Below are 11,923 nucleotides of genomic sequence, written 5' to 3' on the forward strand. Positions count from 1 at the left end.
ACTAGACCTGAAGGAAAAGATGTTAACATTCTTAACCCTATGGAGACAAGCACAGTGCTGAATAGTAGTAGCAGAATAAAATTTTGATAAAAATCATACAATAAAACATCTGGATCAGAGTACTGCTCTTTAAAATCACAGAAACTTGAGTACAAAAGGGAGCTAATCCGTGCCAGCTCTGATGCGCATATAATCCCTTGTCTTGAATAGTACTTGACAGTAAATTCACATCTTCAGATCCTTATTTTTATAAACCAGTTGTTAAACATAATCTAATTTGATACTTAACTCTGATTAGTTTGGTTGGACTGTATCCCTCCTCAGCTTTCTTCATCTGTAAGTCTATTATTCTTCCTATTATTCAGGAAACTAAAGTATCTGATATTTAAGTGACTTGTTAGAGTTGGTAGTTGGCAGCAGTATCCAGATTGTGGTAGCATTTTTCAGATCCCTCGCATTTTCAACTAGCTGACTCATGTCATGCAATAAGCCACACAACATTTCAAACTTTAACACCACTATCATGGGCTCACAGGGGTCTCCCTAGGCACACAGTCCCTATTCCACTGAATGACACTGTTTCAGCTTAGTGTCAGAATTACAGGTGTCACACAAAGTTAAACAATACAAGGTAACTTGAAAGATTACTTGTCAAAAATTGCAGTCATTTTTAAAAAGCCAATACAGAGATATGATTAGTACACTAAAAAATATATTTAAAGTACATCATGGCTTAATACGTGACAGATGAAAAAGACCCAAAATCAATATTCTCATTCATTTCAGAAATCTTAACTGATTTTTGAAAAATATTAAGTTGGGTGCTATTATTGGGCTGATGGCCTCAGGGACTTCAAGTTTTTCTCCAAGTTGGCAAAGCTGAGATAAAGCAGCAGTGTTTTTCCTTTATTATTTGTCTTTTCTAAGCAAAAAGATGTTTGTACGCTTTTTGAGAAATTCTAAAGAAAGTTATAAAAATAGAATTATATTAATGAAGACAGCTTGGCAGATAAGTATACCAAGTATTAAACTCCAGAAAAGGAAATGGAGGCATGGAGCTACAAATCATGTACATAACAAAAATAATTTTTCTGTTTGCTATCTGACCAAGGTATATTCACTCAAGAATGTTTTCAAACTATACTATTTTTCTTTTCAATATTTAAGGGCAATTAAAAAAAAAGTTTTCTAGAGCAGTGGACTCCAAATCCTAGGTGTTCACAAGACTATACACATGTATGGGAAAAAAATATTTGCTTTAATAAAAAGCTGAACTTATTTTTACATACAGATTACAAGTTTAATTAATAAATATACACACTTAAAACAAATACTGGGTGTGCAATTAAAGTTTGGGCAGTGATTTACACAACACTAGGAACAAAAGAATACAGCCATCTTATAGGGTGCTGGAAGCAGAGGTACCAAGAACACTGGAGCTAGAAGGGAACTTTTTAGATCTCTTTTTTTGTTAAGAGTGAGGGAAACTTAAGGTATAGAAAAATAAACTGCCTTATTTTTAGGGTGTCCTGATATATCCAGACCAATTAAAAAAACTGGATATCTGAGTAATCTAGAGCATTTTCCAATCCTGTTTTCAATACCATAGTCAATTTAATTTAATTATTTAATAAGCACTTATTGAGAACCTGTTAGGAAAGGCCTTTGGGGGAAAAAAGATGAGGAACTCTTAGTCTATGCTCTCAAAAAATCTACAATCTAGAGAAGTTATTTATAAGTATTTTTTTATATTTGGAAATTTGAAAATTGCCTAGGTATGTTTAGTATCAGGAATTTGTCAGAGTCAATAATACACATTTGTCCCAAGTGAAAACTCAGTGAATATTCAACTTTAATCTTGATGCATTTTTTAAACAATTTTTTCTTTTGCAAATGTTTTTAAGCAATAGGTAACAGATTTGCAAAATTAAAAAATCAATCAGCACAAAATGTTATACAATGAAATAAAGACTGTCCCTGTTCTTATCCATTTTCTAGGGGCAACTACTATTATTAATTTCTTGTAATAGTCTCTTCATATTGAAATATAAACCTATTTGTATATCAACTCTCCCATTTCCCTCCATATAATTCTAAACAGTTTTATATCTTGCTTTTTAAAAGGAAGCATATTTTAGAGATTATTTCATAGCTGTATAAGATACATGTGCGTTTGCTTTTCTTAACAGCCTCATAGAATTTCATTCTATGGACACAGCAGAATTTATTTTACCAGTATTCAACTGAGACATTTTGGCTGCTCCAATCTTTTGCTTAAAATATTAATGTTGTTTGTTGAACATTCTTCTATGTGTGTCTTTAATTACACATGCAAGTATATCTATAGGGCCTATTTTTAGGAGTGCCATAGCTGAATCAAAGGGTAGGTGCTTTAAAAATTGACAGATATCAAAATGCCCTTCATTGTGTACCAACTTACAGTCTGAGCAACCATGTATAAAAATATCTTTTCTCAGTCTTAGCAATGGTGTAAAATAAAACATAGGAATCCTTGGCAATCTGATAGGTTAAAAGTGGAATATCATTGTTTTCATTTGCCGTTTCTCCTAACTGGAAGGTTAATATTTTCAAAGCCATGTATGTTTCCCTTTATGTGTCTTTTGCCAGTTGGGATGATGATCTTTTTCTGATTATTTCTTAAGCAAATTAATTCTTTATTATATGTGATTTACAATTCCACCCCATCTTCTTCCTCTCCCTAGTTTATTGTTTTGAATCTACCTATGCTAAGTTTTATCATGAACATACTTAAAATTTTATGTATCAAATTCACCACTCTTATTTCATAGCTTCTGGTTTATATCATGATTAGAAAGCTGACGAAGCAACACAAATCATCTGATAATGTGTTTTCTTTATGCATCTACATCAAGGATTCTAATGAGAGTTCAGTGATAGTGTATACACAGGAGGTACTTTAGAGAGTAAAGAGTTGGGGAAGAGAATGTAAAGACCTGGTTCTGACAATATTACCCTTACAATTTTGGAGAAGTCACCTTAACCTCGTTCAGCCTCACTTTTTTCATCTGTGAGAAAAAGAATGGCTTCTTCCCTGCTTACCTTATAGAGTGTTTTACGATCTAATGAGAGCCAATGAACATGTTTTAAAAACCACAGGAGGGGGTGCAAGGGTAGTTCAGTGGTAGAATTCTTGCCTGCCATGCAGGAGACCTGGGTTCGATACCTGGGTTCGATTCCTGGTCCATGCACTTCCCAAAAACAAGCAAAGCAAACAAACAAACAAAAATTCAACCAATAGTGCTGCAATAACGGGATACTCACATGGAAAAACAATGAAATGTGACCCTGCCATATAGCATTCAAAAAAAAAAAACACAGGAGCTATTATCAATGCAAAGGTTTACTATTAACATTGCATAGTTTGTTGAGAGGGGGAAGGAGAGGAGGAGAAGCACCCACCCTAAGTAAGTCCTCCTCTATCTCTCTCAAACCAGGATTCTGAAAGGCAGGTGAGAGTTCAGCTGGGAGCAAGGGAGCTTGTGAAATGGTTTTCTTGGCATCTAAGCTTATTTTCATACTTCAGTAATCTCACCCACCCTAAGATTGGGACCCCTCTCCAATATCTAAATGGAACTTTGTAGAATATGTGCATATGGAAAGTGTGAAAGATGGAAATATTTTGAGGGTCATGGAAATCTAAACAATTATCATTTGTGATTTAAATTAATGATTACTGATCATTCTAATTATAAAAAAAACTTAATTGCTTTATCTAGCTTTAATAAGTTTATTTTACTCATGACGGGAGATATTTGGTGGTTTACTCCTGTTATATAGACAAAAAACTTTTGCAGTAGCTAATCAAATTGCAGGAAACAAATTTTAGTGTGATCAAGACAGGTCCGGAAATATCATTTATAGAGCAGCTGCCATATGCCAGGCCCTGTCCTAAAAGCTTTTTTATACATTATCTCATTCAATCCTAACAAGCACCATTGAAGATCAGAGAAGAAAATGACTTACTTAAGGCTACGCAACTAATAAGTAGAAGTCTTTGGGACCTATGATTTCTTATCCTATCCTGCTTATTAAATCTTGAGTGGTTGTAAATCTGTCCTGATTTCATCTTCATGTTATCAATTTCTTTATAATACTTTACATGTGAGATTAGCAGACAAGTGTTTGTTTCACAGATTTCAGACAGATATTCCTAAGGGCTATAACCATGATCCCATCCAAGAGAGCTGTACGTTTAGATCATTGCTTCCTCATAGCATTTACCTATGTAAGGTATCCTTTTTTTGACCCTTCTATTTTTCAGGGTTGGGGGCAAAACCCATGTCAAGGCACAAACTGGCATAGTTTTGAGAGCTACCACGAGGTCAAGGGTTTCAGGGAACACAAGTTCATCTTTTCAAAAAAGAAGTCAGCTGTTTGTACAGATAAACTGAATTCTTGTATAGGATTTAGAATTTCAAAAGTACTACAATGTACCTCATAACACCAGATTTGGACTTATCTATTTCTGGATAATTTGTTCCTTCCTCCAAAGAATACCTCTGGGAATGGGGTTTTCCAATGTTAATTCAGTAAAAAATTACTGAATATCTATAATGGCTCAGCACTATCTTTTTAGCCTGATAATTCCACAAATCTATCCAAACATCATGACACGGTTGTTAAATAAATGCACAAACCTAGCTCAGAGAATCTTCCTGAAAGGGACAAGCATAGTCTCACATTTCTGAAGCAGTAAGAAGCTATAAAAATGAAGTCATTGATCTAGTGGACTCGTATTAGGACGGTCCTAGGTTCCAGGAGGGTTTATATATGGGCACTTCTTGCCACAAAGTAGTGTTTCAGTTGAAAAATGAGCTGGTATGTGCTCATCCACCAGGTCTGGTGGTGACCATAGTCAGAATTCTCCCCTCACATATTTAACAATACCTACTTAATTTATTAAGATTACAAAAAAGGGGGTGGTGGTGGTGGTGTGATGGTGTCTCTCTCCAAGAATTTTGCAGATTTGTTAGAGGGCAGGACGAGAAAGTATACAAAAATTATAAGAAAAGGCAGTATGTAATAAATATAAAATAAGTAACCAAAAACGAAGGGATTACAGAGAAGGGAAATATTAATCCCAGGAGAATGGAGGGATCAGAGAAAGAATCACTTGATATAAGTTTTACACTGGGGCAGAGAGCAGCTCTGTAGAGCTTAAATTCCAATCCTGAGTCCAGTCAGTGACCAGCTGTGCTGGTTTGAAATGATGTATATACCCTAGAAAAGCCATATTTTAATCTTGATCCCATTTTGTAAAGACAGCCGTTTATTTTAATCCCTATTCAGTATTGTTGAAACTGTTAATAGATCATTTCCCTGGAGATGTGATTTAATCAAGAGTGGTTGTTAAACTGGATTAGATAGAGTCATGTCTCCACCCATTTGGGTGGGTCTTGATTAGTTTCTGAAGTCCTATAAAAGAGGAAACACTTTGGAGAATAGGAGATTCGGAGAGAGCAGAGCAACTTAGCCACGAGAAGCAGAGTCCACCAGCCAGTGACCTTTGGAGATGAAGAAGGAAAATGTCTCTCAGGGAGCTTCATGAAACAGGAAGCCAGAAGAAGCTAGCAGATAACACCGTGTTCGTCATGTGCCCTTCCAGATGAGAGAGAAACCATGACTATGTTCACCATGTGCCTTCTCACTTGAGAGGGAAACCCTGAACTTCACTGGCCTTCTTGAACCAAGGTATCTTTCCCTGGATGCCTTTGATTGGACATTTCTATAGACTTGTTTAAACTAGGACATTTTCTCGGCTTTAGAACTGTGAACTACCATCTTATTAAATCCCCCTTTTTAAAAGCCGTTCTGTTTCTGGTATATTGCATTCTGGCAGCTAGCAAACTAGAACAACAGCTGAGCACATATAAAATTTCTCTAAACTTCAACTACTTTTACTGGACGATGAAGTACTCACCTCAGGGGTACTGTGATTATTAAATGGGTGTATGTTAAGCACTTGGCCTTGAGAATGAATGTAAAATGTTTGGCCCACTGACTGACATAATAAGGACTCAATAAATGTGAATTAATATTAATGCTATAAACAATTAATCAAAAGGCACCTGTGTTTTTATAGGGGATAAAATATGGCATATATATCTGTATGATTTGTTTCAGCAATTGTCCATGATATTAGGTTGGTCCTATAATTTGTGTAGGCAGATTATGGTTCAATAGTCTAATTTTTAAAATAATTTCTTTACTTAAAAGGAGTCAAATTTAAAAGTCTAGGTTCTAACCAAGTCAAACATGGACCAGGATGACACAGTGAGGTCTAAGATTTAAGTAAACCCTTTCTCTTGGTTGGCAAACTGTTAGGTGTACGGTTTTCTGTTTTTTTTTTTTTTTCTTCTTCTTGTTTTGTTTCTTTTTTAAGACTTGATTTACTTCAAGAGTACATTTTGCCTGTGGTAGGATACCGATGAATTTAAAGATTCTGGCAGATTGTTAAATAGCAGATATGAAGTCAAATGTTTCTTCTGATTTGCTTTAGACTACTGGGTGTGATCACACGGAGGAAAAGCAGAAGACCGTGGTGGTTAGGAGCATGACTTTGAAGTCAGAAAATGTTGGGTTAGAATCCCAGATTAACAATTTACTAAGAACATTTTTAGGAAAATTAGTTTTTGTTTGTTTTTTAAATATAAAGATGTCCCAAAGATTAGCATACTGATGGAGAGTGTGTTCCTAATATTTAGTAAGTGCTATGAAGACTATTGGAACAAACGAGGAATTCACAAGAAAACATGGAGAATGGAAAGAATGGTTTTTCTCCTGGGAAGTGGGATATCTAATCTGAACTTAAAGTTGAATGGTAAATGAAGGTAATTATCAATGCAACCAATCCTCTTCAGAAATCAATGGGCATGAGAATAATAAAAATAAAAGTAAATACTAAACAAAAATCAATGTACACAGTTTGCACTGCAGTGCAATTTAGACAGATCCTTGACTATGTAAAGGCCAAAAGGCTTACCCTGCATTTCTTAATGAGCTTGTGTATTAAATTAGTACATTACAACTGTGCCTAGAGCAATGTCATACATATATAAGGTTCTCAAAAGACCAATAAAAAGTGACTCAGCCATATTTGAAAAAAGGATTAAAATAAATTTGAGTTAAATTTATATAAAATTAAAAGCAATTGGAAGTTGGTGATCTAGAATACTGCCAACCAACGAAGAGCAAAAGATTGCAGAAACTGACATGACTTAGGATATTTTGGACCCTATTCCCATCTGCCTTCTCAATAACTTACTAGTGATCATAGCCAATGATCCTGTCCTTTTCTTTCTTTTTTTTTGGGTTTATCATCTGTGTCAGACTGATTGCATCAACAGCCTCAATTCTTCACCCATCCCTATAGGGTTTCTCCACATCACAGTGTAACATTCTGGGCTGGACAGTTGTTCTTTGCTGTAGGGGATTGTCCTCTGCACTAAAGAATGTTTAACAGCATTTGTGGACTCTACCCTCCAGATGCCAACAGTACCCCTGAATTGTGACAATCAAATATATCTCCAGACATTGCCAAGTATCTTCTGGGGACAAAATCACCCTGAGAATCACTGTCCTACCCTAACAGTTATTCTAGATCTGCTTAACAATGCTCAAAAACAAGCCCTGAAAGAATAAAAATCTTTCTGTGTAACCAAACTGTCCCAGAATAAAGCCCTCAAATATTTAAAGCACTGAAAAAAAAAATCTAGCATCCAACAACAAAAATTCACAAAGTCTGGCAATCAATTCAAAATTATCTGACATGCAAAAAATTAGAAAATATGACCCATTGTGAGGAGATATACAAATCAATAAAAACAAAGAAATAACACAGATACTAGAATTATCAGATAAGAAGGTTAAGACAGTTATTTAAACATACTTCCATATGTTCCAGAAAAATGAGGAAAGAATGAATATGATGAGGAGAAACACTGTAGTTACTTCAGAGATACTGTGGGTTCAGTTCCAGACCACCTTAATAAAGCAACTATCCCAGTAATGAGTCACATGAATTTTTTGGCTTCCCAGTGCATATAAAAGTTATGCTTACTTTATAATGTAGCCTATTAAGTGTGTAATAGCATTATATCTAAAAACACAATGTACATACCTTAATTAAAATGTGACACAGAGATACGAAGTGAGCAGATGATGTTGGAAAAATGGCGCTGATAGACTTGCTTGATGCAGGATTGCTACAAACCTTCAATTTGTAAAACACTCAATATCTGTGAAGCACAACAAAGTGAAGTGCAATAATATGAGGTATGCCTGTATAAAGAAGATTCAATTTGAATTTCTGGAGGTGTAAAATGCAATTTAGGAAAAGAAAAATATCTAAGATGGGAATAATAGCAGTTTAGATACTGCCAGAGAAAATAGTGAACTTTAAAGACACAGAAATAGTAACTATCCAAAGTGAGACAGAGAGAAAGAAAAGTTAGAAAATAATGGGCAGAGTATCGGTGACCTGTGGGACAAAATAAATGTGACTGGGATCCCAGAAGGAGAGTACAACAAACAGATTGAAGAAATAATCGCTGAAAAATTTTCAAATGTGATGAAAACTATAAACTCACATATCCAACAATTTCAAAAAAGCCCAAGCAGGTGTAACATGAAGGAAGCCATGCCAAGGCACTTTATAATCAAAAGCTGAAAGCCAATGACAAACAGAAAATCTTAAAAACAGAATCCAGAGAGGAGAATGGTAGGAATGATGGCAGACTTGTCATTAAAAACGAGATAAGCTAGAAGACAGCAGAGAAGCATCTTTAAAGCACTACAAGAAAAAAAATGGACAAAATCAAATTCCATACCCAGGAAAATTACCTTTCAAAAACAAAAGTGAAATAAAGACATATAAAGATAATGCCAAGTTAATTAATCAGCAGCAGAAATGCACTATAAGAAATGTTGAAGGACATTATTTGGGCACAAGGAAAATAGTATCAGATGGAAATTTTGAATTGTGCCAATAAGGAAGAGTGCCAGAAATTATAAATTTATAGGAAAAGTACCTGTTTTCTTATTTCTAAAATATCTTTGAAAGACAACTGACTGTCTAAAGCCAAAACAGTTAACAATGTATTATGGGGCTAATAATATATATACAAACAAAAATGTATGATAAAAATAGCACAAAGGTTTGGAAGGAAGAAATGCAAACATACTGCTCTAAGATATTTAGATTACACACAAAGTGGTATAATATTATTTGAAGGTAGAGTGTGGTACGTTAAAGATGTATAGTGTAAACCCTACAGCAACCATTAAAAAACAATTAAGAGATTAAATAGATTAAGAGAATATACTCAATAAATCTAAAAGGCAGGAAAAGAAGAAAAAAAATGGAACAAAGAAGAGAGGAGAAAAATAGAAAACAAACAAAAAGATGGTTAATTTTATCAATAATCACATTAAATGTAAGTGATGTATTAGAAGGCAGAGATTTTCAAATTGGGTTAAAAAGAAATCCTCAACTATATGATGCCTACAAGAAACTCACCTTAAATATAAAGACACAGATTATAAATAGAAGTATAGGAAAAGAAACACCATGCTAACATTAGTGAAAAATAAGCTGTAATTATGATAGTAATATCAGATAAAGCAGATTTCAGAGCAAGGAATGTTTTTTAGGAATAAAGAGGTTCATTAAAGCCATGAGAAAGGAGTTAACTGATCACAAGTACATAATTTTAAACGTGTAAATACCTAATAGTAAGAACTTCAAAATACATGAAGTAAAAATAGTGCTGAAAGAAACAGAAAAATTCACAATCATAATTGAAGATTTAAGCACTTCTCTCAAGAACAAGCAGAGAAAAACTCAATAAGGATATAAGAGACCTTGAACAGCACTATCAGCCAATTTGCCAAATTGACATTTATAGAACACTCCACCCAAAGTAAGACAGTACACATTTTTTTTCAAGTACGCACAGAATATTTACTAAGCAATCTGGACCATAAAACGAGTCTCAGTAAACTGAAAAAGATTGAAATCATACAAAGTATATTTTCTGTCCACAATGGAATTAAATCGGAAACCAATGACAAAAAGGTATCTGGAAAATCCTCACACATTTGGAAACTAAATAACATACCTCTAAATAATTCATAGGCCAACAAGAAATCAAAAGGGAAATCTGAAAATAGTTTGAAGTTAATGAAAACGAAAGCAAAATTGGTGGGACACAGCTAGAATAGTGTTTAGAGGAAAATTCTAGCATTATGTGATAATAGTGAAGATAAATGTTCTCGCCACCACTAAAGCACTTTATACTCTATTATATCAGTGGTTTTTAAAGTGTCCTCCACCAGTAACATCAATATCATCTGGGAAACTGTTAGAAATGTAAATTCTTAGGTCACACTCTATACCTATTGAAACAAACTTCATGGCTGGAGCCCAGCGATGCACATTTTAATAAGCCCTCCTAGTGATTCCAATGTACACTAAAGTTTGCGAACTGTTTGTGAACTGTTCTAAAGTAGTAAAGGTTCTCATCTGGGCTACCATAATAGTTTCTGCCTTCACTCTTGCCTACACCAATTAGGGAGATCTTTTAGAAAAGGATATCTGGTGACATCCTGTATCTTCCCCACCAATTCCCAATCTAAACCTCACTTCTAAGAGTATTAGGAAGCCACTGAAAGTACAGATGCTCACCATAACTTACAAGAATCTGCATGGTCTATTCCTCTACGTACTCCTCAATCTCCCCCTCCCCAGGCATCATGCTCCACCTTGCTATATTGACTCTAGCAGGCCATCTCTCATTTCTCCTACCTGCATGAATTCCCTTCTTCACTACATGCCATTCCTTCTTGGAAAATCATTCCCTCTCTTATAGGTTCTGTGCCACATGGCCTAGTTAATTCCTACTCATCCTTCAGAGCTCAGCTCTATGGCTGTTTCCTCAGGAAGTCTACTCTAATTTTCCTGGATTGATAAAAATCTCTCTATAAGTTTTCATAGGATCACATACTAATTGAGGACTTACCAGATTTGTGTATTTATTAAACCAATGTCTGCCTTCTCTCCAAATAAACTTGAACCATATCTGTTTTTATCCCACGAGTCCAATATATTGCCTGGCACATCGGAGACTAATATTTCTGAGTGAATAAATTAATGGAGTCTATAGCTACAGGTTCTTAAAATCTGGCTTTTTAAGCTTGTGTAACACAGAAATAAAGCAGCAAACAAATGAATTTTCTAAGTTGCCTGGAATTGGAGAGAAGAAAGACAAACCAAGGTCCAACTAAAATAAAGCAAAACTCTAATAGAATGAAATTGTTCAGATATCTACTCTGCCCTGTCTTTTTCCTTTTTTTAAACCACAGGTGAATTCAGTAAGTTTAAGATTTTGATAATCACAGCATGTTTAGCTCCACTACAAAGAGAACAGTTTACTACAGAGAAAAATAAGGGGGGCGGGGAAGGTAGTCAGGAGATATCAATCTGAAATTAATCTCTTTCTAAAACATAGTAGCAGCTGGTTAATGAAGAAAAGGGTGACCCTTGAACTTACCTCAGATAAAGAAAGCAGATCTGGAAGCTGTAGGGAGATAATAAAGATTTACAAAACAAAATGAGGCTGCCATGACTCCCCTAGCACCACTGCTGGATAAAGGCAGGTCTTGTTTCATAAGGAAAAAACAAAACAAGACAAAAACTGAAATATCAGAAAATTTTAGAAATATATTGTGTGGAGGGAGAGAATAGATAGCAATGGGGGTTGGAGATAAATGGAATAGAACATACTAACCTATTTTAAAAATTCCCATAGCATTTTTTTCCTAGCCACATCACATCAAAATTCTAATGATATAAAGCAGGGATGGCAAACTTCTTCTACAAAGG

General features: G+C 34.8%; 1 protein-coding gene across 3 annotated transcripts in view; it reads right to left on the bottom strand.

Annotated features, from left to right (window-relative positions):
* The window catches only part of LCORL (ligand dependent nuclear receptor corepressor like), a 216,745-nt gene that overhangs the window by 6,274 nt on the left and 198,548 nt on the right, over window positions 1-11,923 (bottom strand). Inside the window, exon 7 of one of the 3 annotated variants that reach the window (XM_077136492.1) lies at window positions 11,829-11,914. The exons of the other annotated variants lie outside the window; for them this stretch is intronic. Coding sequence (XP_076992607.1) covers window positions 11,869-11,914 — 46 coding nt within the window. The 3' untranslated portion in view covers window positions 11,829-11,868. The remainder of the gene's footprint in view (window positions 1-11,828; window positions 11,915-11,923) is intronic. 3 annotated transcript variants of the gene reach the window in all.

The sequence above is a fragment of the Tamandua tetradactyla genome, chromosome 19 (assembly GCF_023851605.1).
Source record: "Tamandua tetradactyla isolate mTamTet1 chromosome 19, mTamTet1.pri, whole genome shotgun sequence".
NCBI lineage: Eukaryota > Metazoa > Chordata > Mammalia > Pilosa > Myrmecophagidae > Tamandua > Tamandua tetradactyla.